Raw genomic sequence first — 13,389 nt, forward strand, 5'->3', positions numbered from 1 at the left:
AACCCCCACTGGGGATGTGCCGGCAACCAAGGTACATGCCCTTGACTGGAATCATCCAGGGACCTTTAGGTCCGAAGGCTGACGCTCTCTCCACTGAGCCAAACCGGTTTGGCTATTTTTTGTAATCTTTATTATCGTTTGTAAAATTTATAATTTTTTAATTCGACGTGTCCATTTTTTTGGTCAGTATTCTTTTCTAGTTTTTTTTTTTTTGTAATTTTGTATTTTCCTTTGTGCTTTATATATATAAATAAACGAAAATATATATATATATATATTTCATTTGTTTTCATTAAGTATAAATTAAAAAAAATAATATGAAATTACGTCCTCCGGGCGTGATGCACTGACGTCCTAGTGAAAGAGTACGCGCCCGTTACAGGTTGTGTCATTAAAAAGGGAACTCCCCGGTTAACAGGTTAAATATCATCTTAATCCGTGGAACCGTCCTTGCCTTTTCAATATAAAATGAAAACCTTCCCACACCCTTTAACTACTCCCCAACTACCTCACCTAGCTTTATACTCACTAGGTGTTATATTTACACCTGTGTCTTAGCATCCTCATCTCTAACCTAGAGGCCCAGTGCACAAAATTCACGCACTTGGCAGGGGTTGTGGGGGGAGAGGTCCCTCAGCCCAGCCTGCTCCCTCTTGCAGTCCGGGAGCCGTCAGTTGGACATCCTTAGCGCTGCCACTAAGGCAGGAAAGGCTTCTGCCACCACTGCTGCACTCGCCAGCCATGAGCCCGGCTTCTGACTGAGCAGTGCTCCCTCTGTGGGAGGGTATTGCCCACCAGGGGCAGCTCCTGTGTTGAGCATCTGTCCCCTGATGGTCAGTGCACGTTGTTCCACCGTTCAGTCAATTTGCATATTAGCCTTTTATTATATAGGAGGATGGGGTGATAATAGTATCTACCCACAGAGTGCTATTAGACTTAAATGAGCTATAAGCCCTTAGATGAGAATTGGATTCATAGTAAGGGCCACATTAATCTTTGATATTTTTGTCTGCTTTGTTTATGATCTGCCTTCGCCCTCTTAGAATGACAATCCAAGGAGGCAGGGACTGTGTTTTATTTGCTATTGTATCCCAAATGCCTGGAAACTGCTTATCAGTACTAGTAAATATTCATAGTTGTTGAGTTTGATTTAGTACTGCAGCCATAGGCTGAGACAGCTGAGATTATAAGAAAAAGACCAATTGTTTTCAGTAAAAGCAAGCTTTCTGCACATTAGCATGAATCATCTATAATAATTCAATCTACTTTGAAAGGCTAACATTTAGGAGTATGACTCCAAGAAACTTCAAGTTAGGAAGTGGTACAGTACCATTTAACTCATTAATTTCTTAGCAACAGCATGGCAACAGAAACTAAAACATAATGTGAAATGAGAAAACAAGAGCACAACTTACTTTTCATTCCTACTTTTGATGCATGGCTGGTAAAGGACTTTGACAGCATTCCGAGCAGAACTGGAATCTGCCTTCAATATGTCTTCCAACAAGGGAAACTTTTTGACACTTCTGGAACTTGCCAAAGATTCAATCACCACACTGTCTGAGTTTAAAAGCCATAGCTAAAGATAAGGAGAGAAAAGTCCAATTATAAGGACATCACCACGCCACCCCTATCTCTTATCACCACTCAAAAAAACAAACACAAAACAAACCTATAAAAATATCAGAAAAAATATAAGAGAACCATCTATATAATTTTTAGAAAAGGTAAGCCTTTCAAAGTATAACCTTGGTAGAGTAATCAACATGATAAAGTTTGAAAAAAAGAAGAAAAAGACAACTAGCTAGAAAGAAGTATTGAATACAGGTAAAGCACTCCTAAAAACCCAGCCCAGTGGAAATGCAGGCACAGAATATTAACAGCATTAACAGAAGAAATAAATGATAAATGTTAATATAACTAGCAATAAAGAACATGCAAAATTTGTATGCCCGCCTTTTTCACTTATCCGATTGGCAAATACCAGAAGATTGATACTCCCAGTTCAGAAGAGGGCTTTGGATGGATATTCCCAAACACTGCTGGTGGAAGAGTGGGATTCGGATGCATGTGATTCAATCAGGGAATACTCTCAGGAGACAGGGAGTAAGGTGAACAGGATAAGGCGATGGAAGGAGCCAGGCAAAGATGTGAACTCAGCTGGAGTCTGGCTCAGCCTGATCCCACAGGGACATCATACCTAGAGTTTGTCCCACACCTTGAGAGACAGGAAACCCTAGCTTTATTGCAGCTTTATTTACCAAAACCAAGAGGTAGAAACAATCCGAATGTCCATCTATGAATGAATAAAGATATATATAATGGAAGGAAATCTTGTAATATGAGACCACATGGATGGTGAACCTTGAGGACATTATGCTAAGTGAAACAATTCAGATGCAGAAGGACAAAAAATGCATGATTCCATTTATATGAGGAATCTAAAATAGTCAAACTCATAGAAGCAGAGAGTAGAATGGTAGTTGCCAGGGGCTGGAGAAACCAGGACCTGCTGTAAATACTGTGCTTATAGTTAACAATACTGTATTGAGCACTTAAAAATCTGTGAAGTGTCCAAGCTGGTGTAGCTCAGTTGTTTGAGCACCAACCCATGCACCAGGAGTGGCTAACTGAATTACCGGTACCAGTCAGGGCACATGCCCTGGCTGTGGGCTCAATCCCCAATAGGGGACGTGCAGGAGGCAGCTGATAGATGTTTCTCTCTTATCCATGTTTTTTTTCCTTCTCTCTTTCTCTCTCTGAAATCAATTAAAAACATACTTTAAAAAAAAATAATCTGTGAAGCGGGTAGATCTCATGTTAAGTTTTCTTACCACGAAACAAACAAAAAATTCATAAGAGTATAAAAAAAATAGAATTATGTTATACTGACCAAGAAAAGCCATTAAAAACTTAGTGAAAACTTTATTTTGTGGTATGAGCTTCTACAGAGCAGGAATCAGCTTGTATTTTTCTCTATAACCCTAGGATCTAGCACATAGAAGCATTTGTTCATTTGTTATGAAGTTAAGGAAGTTTTATTTGTGAATTAAACTGATAGTAAAATTAAGACATTAAAAATTCTTTTTTTTTTTAAATGAACTGTTTTCTAGACCTGAGAATTAAGAAAAAAGAATGACAAAAACTAAAGAAATTCTGAGACCCTGTTTTACTAGGGCGACAAAAAGCTGAGTAAAATAATTTCTTACCAAGATGTACGGTTTGCCGTCATGACCTTGAACACTGAATCTAAACGTGCTTCTAGCAGAGGAGAGTTCCACTAGGCACTGGGCGAAAGTGCTCTGTACAAACTGAGCCCTGTTTGAACAGAAACCAATTTTCACAATGCGCCTCTCATAATAACTCTAAATGGCAAGATGAGCCATAAATACCCACGGGTACCTAAATGACAGAGACATGTGCATGCCAGATTCTTCTACATGCCATCCCTTCCCTCACAACCTGTGCTAATGTGGATTTTAATATATTTTAATGTATTTGCTCTAGTCTTCTTATATCCTAATCTCCTATCCTTAATACATTTCCCACCCCAAACCTAAGTGAATGAAAAATAGTATGTCAGCCCTGGCCAGTGTGCTCAGCGGTTAGAGTGTCAGCCTGCACACTGAATGGTCATCAGTTTGATTCTCGGTCAAGGATGCGTATTTCTGTTATGGATTCACCCCTACCTCCAGTTGGGGTACATTTGGGAGGCAGCCAGTGGATGTGTCTCTCTCACATCGATGTTTCACTCTCTTTCTCTGTCTTCCCTTCAAAGCAATGGGAAATCCTCAGGTGAGAATTAACAAAACAAAAACAAAGTATGTCAGATAAGTCAATGTTCCCCTTGTGCTGTACATTAAACAGTGAATAACTAAGTTTAAAAAGGCAAGACATTTCCTCTCAAACATTAGGCAGCATTATCTATACCTGTGGTCGGCAAACTTGTTAGTCAACAGAGCCAAATATCAACAGTACAATGATTGAAATTTCTTTTGAGAGCCAAATTTTTTTAACTTAAACTTCTTCTAATGCCACTTCTTCAAAATAGACTCGCCCAGGCCATGGTATTTTGTGGAAGAGCCATACTCAAGGGGCCAAAGAGCCACAGTTTGCTGACCATGGATCTATTCTATACTAATAAAAAGGTAATATGCTAATTAGACCAGACATCCTTCTGGTCAAAGTCATGGTGGCAGGGCCAAGGCAGAGGCAGTTAGGAGTGATCAGGCTGGCGCAGGCGAGTGGTTAGGAGCCAGTGGTCCTGGACTGTGAGAGGGATGTCCAACTGCCAGTTTAAGATGACATCCCCTGAGGGGTCCCAGATTGAATAGGGCACAGTCCGGGTCGAGACACTCCCAACCCCTGTGCACAGACTTCGTGCACCAGGCCTCTAGTCTACAATATTTCCTTTTGGATCCCCCAAAGTACCAGATCTTAAGTACATAAGGAAAGCATTTATAGGAGAATAAAGTTTAGGGTTATATTTAGATTGTCAAAATCATCAGACATCAATAATGAACTAAAAGACATATATACTATAGTTAACTTTTGTTTGCAAACTAAGACAATTCAAACAAAAGAGATGCTAATGGATTTAGTGGCTAAGTACCATTTAAAAAAAAAAAATTAGGAAACTGAATCATATCTCAAATTTTAAGTACATTAAATTACAACCAAAAATAATTATTCAAAAACCTATTGATGATTAGGTTATAAAACCTTGGGTATTTGGCACAAAGAAAGAACAACAAATCTGAATTAGATTTATATGAGCACGTTTGTCTATAACATCACGTAAGAAACCATAAATAAATCCTGAAGTCTTTTACGAGTGTGGTTTCATTCAACTAACCTTTCCAAATGAAGAGAAGTAAAAATAAAAATGAATTCCCAAGTAATCCATTGTACCTATCTTTTTCTACATTTGAAATTACAGAATAAATATAATTTGCTATTATACCTTGGTATGATGGGAAAATTTCTCTCAGATGGCTGCATAATCACCTCTGTCATATAAAACTTAATGGTTTCTAGAAAGAAAAAATAGAAAATAAAAAATCTCCCCAATATATTAATATTTTTATTGTGGGCAGGTTGGTCCCAAATTATGACATTCAAACTAAAATGGTTGATATATTGATAAAATTAAGATTCAGTAAAAGTTTTTTTAAAAGTGACTGAGTTTATGAAGATAAAGCCTTGATGATTACAAGGAGACAGCCCTGACGCTTCAGACAGCTTGGTGTCACTTCAGAAGAGCATGTGCCAAGACTGCTCATACATGTAGAAGATTATAAAATTAGTCACACAGCGGTGGCCTATTATCTGGAAATTAGTCACTTGTTTTTTGCATTTCTACAGAGCAGCTACAAACCTAGAAGTCACTGAAAAAGGCTTTTTAGTCACAGTACCTGAAGCCCTTGCACAGATGCTGTGAATCTTACATTAGAATTTACCCAAAATTTCACTGAGTCTATAAAAGTACAATTCCCATCAATTCTGGTTATCTGCTTACTTAGTTTACAGAAAAATGTAAACAATAAACTAAATATTTCATAGAAATAAATATAAACACAACCATTTTCTATTATTTAAAAATCCATGAAAAAGATGTACTCTCACTGCCAATGAAGGAAATACAAATTAAAATGAAATTATTTTTGCATCAAATAAATAAAATAACTTTAATGATAAGGTGCAGCACTAATGAACATTTCGAGAAGTCGGTACACATTCACAAATTGTTGTCAAAATTGAAAATTACATATTTCTGAAAAGCTATTTAACAAAAGCCTTAAAAATGTGTATATATTTTGATATCATAAGAATTTATCTCAAAGGAATACTCATAGGTATTTCCAAAAAATTATCTATAATGATGCTCATAAAAATAGAAAAAATATTGAAAATTTAAACGTCTAAAAATTAAGGATGGATGGGATTAAATAAACAATTATACATTTAGGGACAGAAATTCTATTTAGTCATTAAAAATAATGTACCAAATAATTTTTGCTATTATAAGATGAAATTTGTTCCTAATATATTTTCTGAAAATGTTTTCAATTGCCCAATATAGAAAAAGGCTTAAAAAAAGTCAATTCTGCTTAACAGATTATTATATATCAAACCCTAATGATGCATTTATTTTTCTTTGAAGTTCATTTTCACTTTACTATTTTGAAGTCATTTTACTAAATAAAGAACTGAACCTTCTAATTTTATGAAGTGATCCCTTTTATCCCAGCTGCAGTTAAAATAATTTAACTCTATAATTTTAATCCCACAGGTTATTATTAATGTTGTTTTATACAGTTAATATTAACTTAGTGTCGCCCACATATTTATCACTTTTTGCCCATTCTTCTTGAATTTAGACCATCTATCTGGGATCACTTTCTTCTATAGGTAAAACTTCTTTGAATAAGAAACCAAATCACTAGAGGTGAAATAGCTCAGTTTTTATTTGTCATAAAATATATTTATCTTTGTCCTGATTCTTTCATATCAGGACATTTTCACTTGACATGAAATTTTAGGTTAAGTGTTTTGACCTATGGTCACACTGTCACTATCATTCCAATCTCTTCAAACGTCCATTACTACTGTTCCTTTGAAGTGATCTGTCATTTCTCTTTGGTTGTTTTTAAGACTTCCTCTTTGCTTTCATTTTCCTGTAGTGTCGCTGTGTCTAGGTATGACTTTGTTTTTATTTATCTTTCTTGGGCCTCGTATCATTAGAATTCACTGGACTTTTTGAATCTGCAGATTTATGTCCTCCATATGTTTTGTAAAATTATCTGCAATTATCTCTTCACATATTGCCTATTTTCCATTCTACTTCTCTTTTCTAGAAATTTGGTTAAACGTGCGTTAAGTCTTCTCAGAGTATGATTTATGCCCCTTACTCCAATATACCTTCTTGTCTCTTTGTCAGACTACAGATTTTTTTTTTGCTTATGTATCTTCTGTTCATTAATTCTTTCTCCAAATTGTACCTACTCTGCCATTATACTACTCACTGAATTTTACATTTCAATTATAATACATTATTACTTTTAAATTTGCTTACTGATTTTAGAAAGAGGAAGGGAAAAGGGGAGAGAGAAAGAGAAATGCTAATGTGAAAGAGAAACATCAATTGGTTACCTCCTATATACACCCTGAGCAGTGACTAAATCCACAACCTGGACATGTGCCCTGACTGGGAATGGCACTGGTGACCTTTTGGTGCACTGGACGATGCTCAACCAACTGAGCCACACCAGATAGGACTGAATTATAATATATATATATTTTTAATTCTACTGTGAATCTTTTTCAAATGTTAGTTTCCTTTGCCTTTTGAGATAATCAAGTTTGCCTTTTATATTGTTAAATATAGTCAGCATGGTTGTTTTAGTTTACATCTGAAAATTCCAATAACAGAATTCTGTTTCTATTGTTTGCTATTTTGTCCTTCCTGACAGAATAATGATTTACTTCTTTGCTTATTTATGTTTGGTTATATAGTGAACACTGCACTTGATGGATTTTCTGAGAATACCTTCCTACATAAGTGATTTACATTTGATTTTGCCAGGCACACTGTTATGTCTGCACAACACAGAATAACCAAGTTCAAGACCTGAAATGTCCTAAAGTCCCAAAGGATTGATACTTGTCTGTAATTCTACAGAGCTGGTCTGCTTTTAAGATATGACTGCTGTTAAGATATGACTGTTAAGATATGACTCTTTAGCATCTCATATTTTTGTATAGGCACTTAGTAGGTTTCCATCTTGCATAGTTTTTGATTTCTGTCTCTACTTCCCAAAGCAACCAAAATAAAAGTTCTAATTTTAGAGAACTGGCAAATTGCAGGGAAAAGGTGGCTTCAATTTTGTGCTAAACTCTTTTGAGTTTGCTTTTGTGGTAACTTCTACAAAATTTCCATTTACCTTGCTCCTCATTCCTTCCTCTGGATTTCAATTACTGCTGGTATCTTTCACTTTAGCCTGAATAACTTTGCTGAGAATATTTTGTAGAGAACATATGCTAGTAAAACATTATTTCCATCTATTTATATAAAAATGTTCTAATTTTGCCTTCATTTTTGAAGGATAGTTTTGCTGGGTATAGAATTATTAGTTGACAGGTGTTCCCCCTCTCTAGCATTTTGAATATCTCATTTTAGTGTCTTCTGGCTGTCATTATTACTATAAGTCAGCCTCAATTATATCCTAAAATTCCTATATGTGGTATTTTGTTTTGCTCTTGCTACTTTGAATATTCTCTTTGCGTCTTGAGTTTTTTCTTAATGTATGTATATATATTTTTTATTTCAGAGAAAGGAGAGGAAAAGATAGAAATATCAGTGATGAAAAAGAATGATCAATTGGCTGCCTCCTGCATGCCCACACTGGGGATCGAGCCCGCAACCCAGGCATGTGCCCTGACCTGGAACTGAATTGTGACCTCCTGGTTCATAGGTTGACGCTCAAACACTGAGCCACACTGGCAGAGCTTTTCACTTTTAGGTGTTATCAGTTTGATTATAATGTGCCTGGGTGAAGTGTTCTTTTTCGTTTATTCTATTTGAGATTCATTACAGTGCTTGGATCTGAAAGTTAATATTTTTCAACAAATTTGCCAATATTTCAGCCATTTTTTTCTATAATTTTTTCCCTGACCTTTGTTTTTCTTCTCACCTTCTGAAACTCCAATTACACATTTATTGAAAAACTTAAGATTGTACCTCGAATCTCTGAGATTCTATTCATTGTGCTTTAGACTTTTTTCTTTATTTTCTGGGTTAATTTCTATTAATCTACTTCAGTGATTTTTTTTTTTCTTTTGTCATCTCAAATATGTGGCTTAGCTAATTCAATGAATTTACAGTTACTGTAATTGTCAGCCCTGCAATTATCAGCTGGTTCTTTAAGTTTCCATTTTGTTGAGATTTGCCATTAGTTCACACAGGAGGCTTTTTAAAATTTGTTGTCATATTTATAATAGCTGCTCAATATCTTTGTCTGCTAATCTAATATTTGTGCTTACTCTGCACCTGTTTACTGAATTCTGTTTTTTCCCCTTGAAAATGAATTGCTCTGTTCTATCTCTTTGCCTACAATTTCTAGATGGAAGTAAGACATCATATGAAATTCATTGTAGCAATTCTGGATCGTCTTTTGTTCTCTTCAGGGTTGATGGTTTATAGATATAGCCCGGTTTCAAACTGTGAAATATGTCTTTCCACACTGTGTAGCCTCTTATGACTCTGCTCAGTTTTATTTTGTTTAGCCGGTTCACTAGAGAGTATTTACTGTACTTGCATAGTTTAGCTGTCAGCAAATTTGGGAAGAAGTTCTGCTTAAACACCTCAAGCCAGTAAGGCTCCCACCTTCTGCTGCTCAAGTTGTGTGTGGATTGAAGAATGCAATCCAAGGTACAGCAAATGTGCAGGTCTCCCCAAGCTTTCCATTCTTAGTGAACTCTGCATCTATTGCACACATGTATCGATGAGCAGTCAGCCAGCGTTGTGTGGAGAAGGTAATGTCTCAGCCCTTCTATGTCCCTGATGCTCCCAAATTTTTCCTCTTTAATTTCCAGTTTCCACCTCAATCACAATTACCACCTATAAACATAAAGCTGAGTACTTCCTGCCCAAGTTGAGGCAGGGAACATGACAATGCCCCCAAGAGGCAAGGGTACAAATTTGCTATCCTGAGAAAAAGCTATAGCAGTTACTCATAACTAAATCATTCCTCAAATCACTGCTTCATTCTGGTCTTCCAAGGATTGTTCTTAACAACTTTTTGAACTTGTACAGTCTTGTATTTGTCTTCTACAGAATGGAACTCTTCTTTATAGCACTGTTTTTGAAAGTAGAGTCCTTCTAATTTACTTTCATCACCTCACACACCCTCAATATATATGGACCCCCTAATATACGTATACATTACATCGTAAAGATTTTTATTAAGTCAATATTCAGTGTTTACACTATGGTGATCATAATGATACAATGACAATGTTTCCTTTCTTGTTCAATCTTCTGTCTTCCTGCAGTGTATAATTGCTTTATTTTTCATGTGTTTCATTTTCCAAGCACCTTTAGCTAATTCTTCCCATGTGATGAAGTAATTTGTCTCAAGATTATTTGTTTCATGTGGTCAAACAAATAAAAACATTTATCAGTTTCACCTTACAACTGAAAACATCTTTACTGCAATCTTCTCTCCTGATTCACTCCAGACTGTTATTCTCTAGGCCCGCTGCACATCCCTCATCTTGAGACTTTTTTATCTTGCTCTCCTGTGTTGGATAATCTGTTTCCTAAATCCCATGTCCTCTCTTTTGAGATTGAATCCCTAGTTTTGGTGATAAATACCCTATACTAAATTTCTAAGGAAAATATACCATTGCGATCTATATTTTAAAATCATGTTATTTCCAGAATTGTATTTGTTATCTTCATACTTGAGTCATGATTTGTTTGTGTATAGTATTCTGGGTTAAAAATCATTTTTCTTCTAAATTATGAAGGCATTGCTTCATTGTCTTTTAGCTTTCAACACTGCTGTGAAGTTCTAATTCCTAATCCTTTGTCCAACTACCTCCATTTTTCTCTCTCTGGAAACTTCATCCTTGGTGTTCAGAAATTACTCAATGACATGGCTTGGAGTAGCTTCCCTGCTATTCCTCCATTAATTATACTTGACACTTAGTGAGCCCTTTCTATTGACAAACTTACGCTCTTGCTCTGGAAAATAGCCTTGTGAGATATATATATATATGTATTTTTTTGTTCTTTGATAATTCTCTACACTCTACTGTCTCTATTCTTTTTCTAGAATTCCCATTGTCTAGATGTTAGATGTCCTAAAAAGCTCAGTGCATTCATTCATCAACAAATATTACTAGATACCCATCATGTGCCAGATGTCCTACTAGTAAGTGCTGGGTTACATGATAAATGAGATAAATAATATCCCTATCCCCCAGAAACTTAGGTGATGATTTTTTTTAAAAATACTTCCTCTCCCAATTTCAGTCTCTGTCAATAGTTTCTGACTTCTAAGTTAGCGCCTTAATTTTATCGTCCAGTCCTAAGACTAGTTTTTAAAGTCATTACACCTTTAATTCTATATTCTCTGAATTATGAAGGAAGTATTATTTCATTCTCTGAGGACATTTATTATGTTTTAGAAAAGATTTTCTTCTATTTTATACATAATTTGTTTCTTCTAAGTGCCTTTGCTATGCTCACTTATTTATTTGCTTTGGTCTCTTCCATGTTGGAAGTTTCCTCAAATATTTGTTGTCAGCAATCCATTTATAATTAAGTGTAAGTCAATAAAATACTAATGGAAAGCTTCTGGCTGTAGGTATAAGGCTAGCTGATTGTAGGATAGTTCATTTTTATTGAAAGATCCCGAGGAATGGGTGTCTCCAAATCTTTCCTCTGATTGGTACACTTCCCAATACTTCAAGAAAGGGTTCTCCAATCTTCTCGCTTGAAAGTATAAGCAAGTTGCGCCGAAGCCGGTTTGGCTCAATGGTAGAGCGTCGGTCTGCGGACTGAAAGGTCCCAGGTTCGATTCTGGTCAAGGGCATGTACATTAGTTGCGGGGACATCCCCAGTAGGGGGGGTGCAAGAGGCAGCTGGTTGATGTTTCTCTCTCATCGACGTTTCTAGCTCTCTATCTCTCTCCCTTCCTCTCTGTAAAAAATCAATAAAATATATTACAAAAAAAAAGAAAAAAAAAAGAAAGAAAGTATAAGCAAGTTGCAAGGGGAGGAGTAGAAATGGGAGCTCCCTATATAAACTTTGATTTAATCATCTTGCTTCCAGCCCTTTGTCTCAGACTGCCTTCCCTGTTCCCTTTGCCAGCAAATTGTAACCAGTTGTGGGGTGCTACCATGAACGCTGGCTCATTTCTCACCCAATAACCTTCTGCAGACACATAGGCTGTGGCTCTCCCCACATTGCCAACTTTGTTCCCCAGGGTGTCTCTCAGCTTTTATAGCTTTGAAAAAAGTTTGCCTACACCCCTCGTTTACGTCACTGCTGTGTCCCCTACTTCTCTTTGTCGGTGCGGATGCATATCTTTTCAATTATTCAACATACATTTTGATTAGACTTCAGGGAGGAGTGAAAAGCATTTAAAAAAATCAATTCACTTTACCTAACTTAAATTTTCTAAGTTGCTGCTTCAGGGGCTTGCTTTCATTCTCCAAAAATAACAGTGAAGAGGAGGACTGCATCCTCTACTGCTGCTCATTCTTCCTTTTCTGTTCACTCCAAGGAAGTAACTACTTAGAAGATTCCGATTATATTAAAAACTATTATTCATCTCCCACAAAGCTAACGCAGCATGTTGTAGCTGTAGATATTTTTAAATTATATCTTTAAATAGTATGCATTTTAATTACTGGGATTTTCATTATTACATTTCAAAGCAGTATAACATAGACTTTATGTAAAATATAATTAACATTATTGGGAAAACAAGGAGCAAAGTACAAAACTCAAAATGTATTTTCTTCCATTTCAACAGGTTCTCTCCCACCCCTAGCCCCAAAATACATCCCTGAGGCAGAGGACAGCCAAGAAAAGCAACTTTTCCATCACCTTTGGCAACCAACTCGTCTGATTGAGGAATTATGTTTAGAAAAAAAAATCTCCAATCTTCTTTAAGACAGACCCAACTACAAAGTTAATATAATTGCTTTATATCTACAAAGAGGATATGAAATATTACAAATGACCCTACTTCTTCATGCCTAAAATTCAATTACCATGTAGTTATAAAATTCAATTACCATGCCAAAATACACAAAGTTCTTAGCCTATTGGATGTTAGTTGATTTCTATTTTTAAAAGTATAAATTCTATAACATATATTAGTCATCTATCTTACATATATATATATTCCCTATAAAACCTCCTTCTATTGGCTTTCTAACAAAAAGGCAATCATTTTGACTTTTTCTTACCTGATGACATGGCCTCTCCCAACATTACCTTGCAACGCTTACAAATTACTTTGGTATTTGCCTTTGGTTTCTGTAGAACAGAAAAAATGTCATTTAAATGTCATTCTGCTTTTCTTAAAAGGAACATATAATTTTAACATAATCTCTAGGGTCTACATTGAACTTTACATTTTATTTTGCCCTCTCCTAAATACTGGGAATACATTTAGCTTGTTGCATAATTCACATACACAGAGATAATTTTTTCATGTCTAAAGACAGAATAATGAACAGAATGATTTTTCCAAATCTAGCCTCTTCTTGATAATCTAAATGTTGCCAATTTGAGTAAGGAGCGCTTTACATTGCTAAAAGCACCTGCAAATATCCCAATCGTTTAGAATTGGCACATGGTGGGCAACAAAG

At 35.8% G+C, this 13,389-nt stretch overlaps 1 protein-coding gene across 2 annotated transcripts in view; it reads right to left on the minus strand.

The window, feature by feature from the left end:
- The window catches only part of UBE3D (ubiquitin protein ligase E3D), a 133,901-nt gene that overhangs the window by 87,689 nt on the left and 32,823 nt on the right, over window positions 1–13,389 (minus strand). For both annotated transcript variants that reach the window (XM_084890635.1, XM_084890634.1), the window contains exons 5-8: window positions 12,985–13,054; window positions 4,964–5,033; window positions 3,210–3,318; window positions 1,416–1,579 (exon numbers count right to left, since the gene is read on the minus strand). In XM_084890635.1, the coding sequence (XP_084746761.1) occupies window positions 1,416–1,579; window positions 3,210–3,318; window positions 4,964–5,033; window positions 12,985–13,054 (413 nt within the window). The remainder of the gene's footprint in view (window positions 1–1,415; window positions 1,580–3,209; window positions 3,319–4,963; window positions 5,034–12,984; window positions 13,055–13,389) is intronic.

This window comes from Pipistrellus hanaki (assembly GCF_964339955.1).
Source record: "Pipistrellus hanaki genome assembly, chromosome: 7".
In the NCBI taxonomy this organism is placed as follows: domain Eukaryota; kingdom Metazoa; phylum Chordata; class Mammalia; order Chiroptera; family Vespertilionidae; genus Pipistrellus; species Pipistrellus hanaki.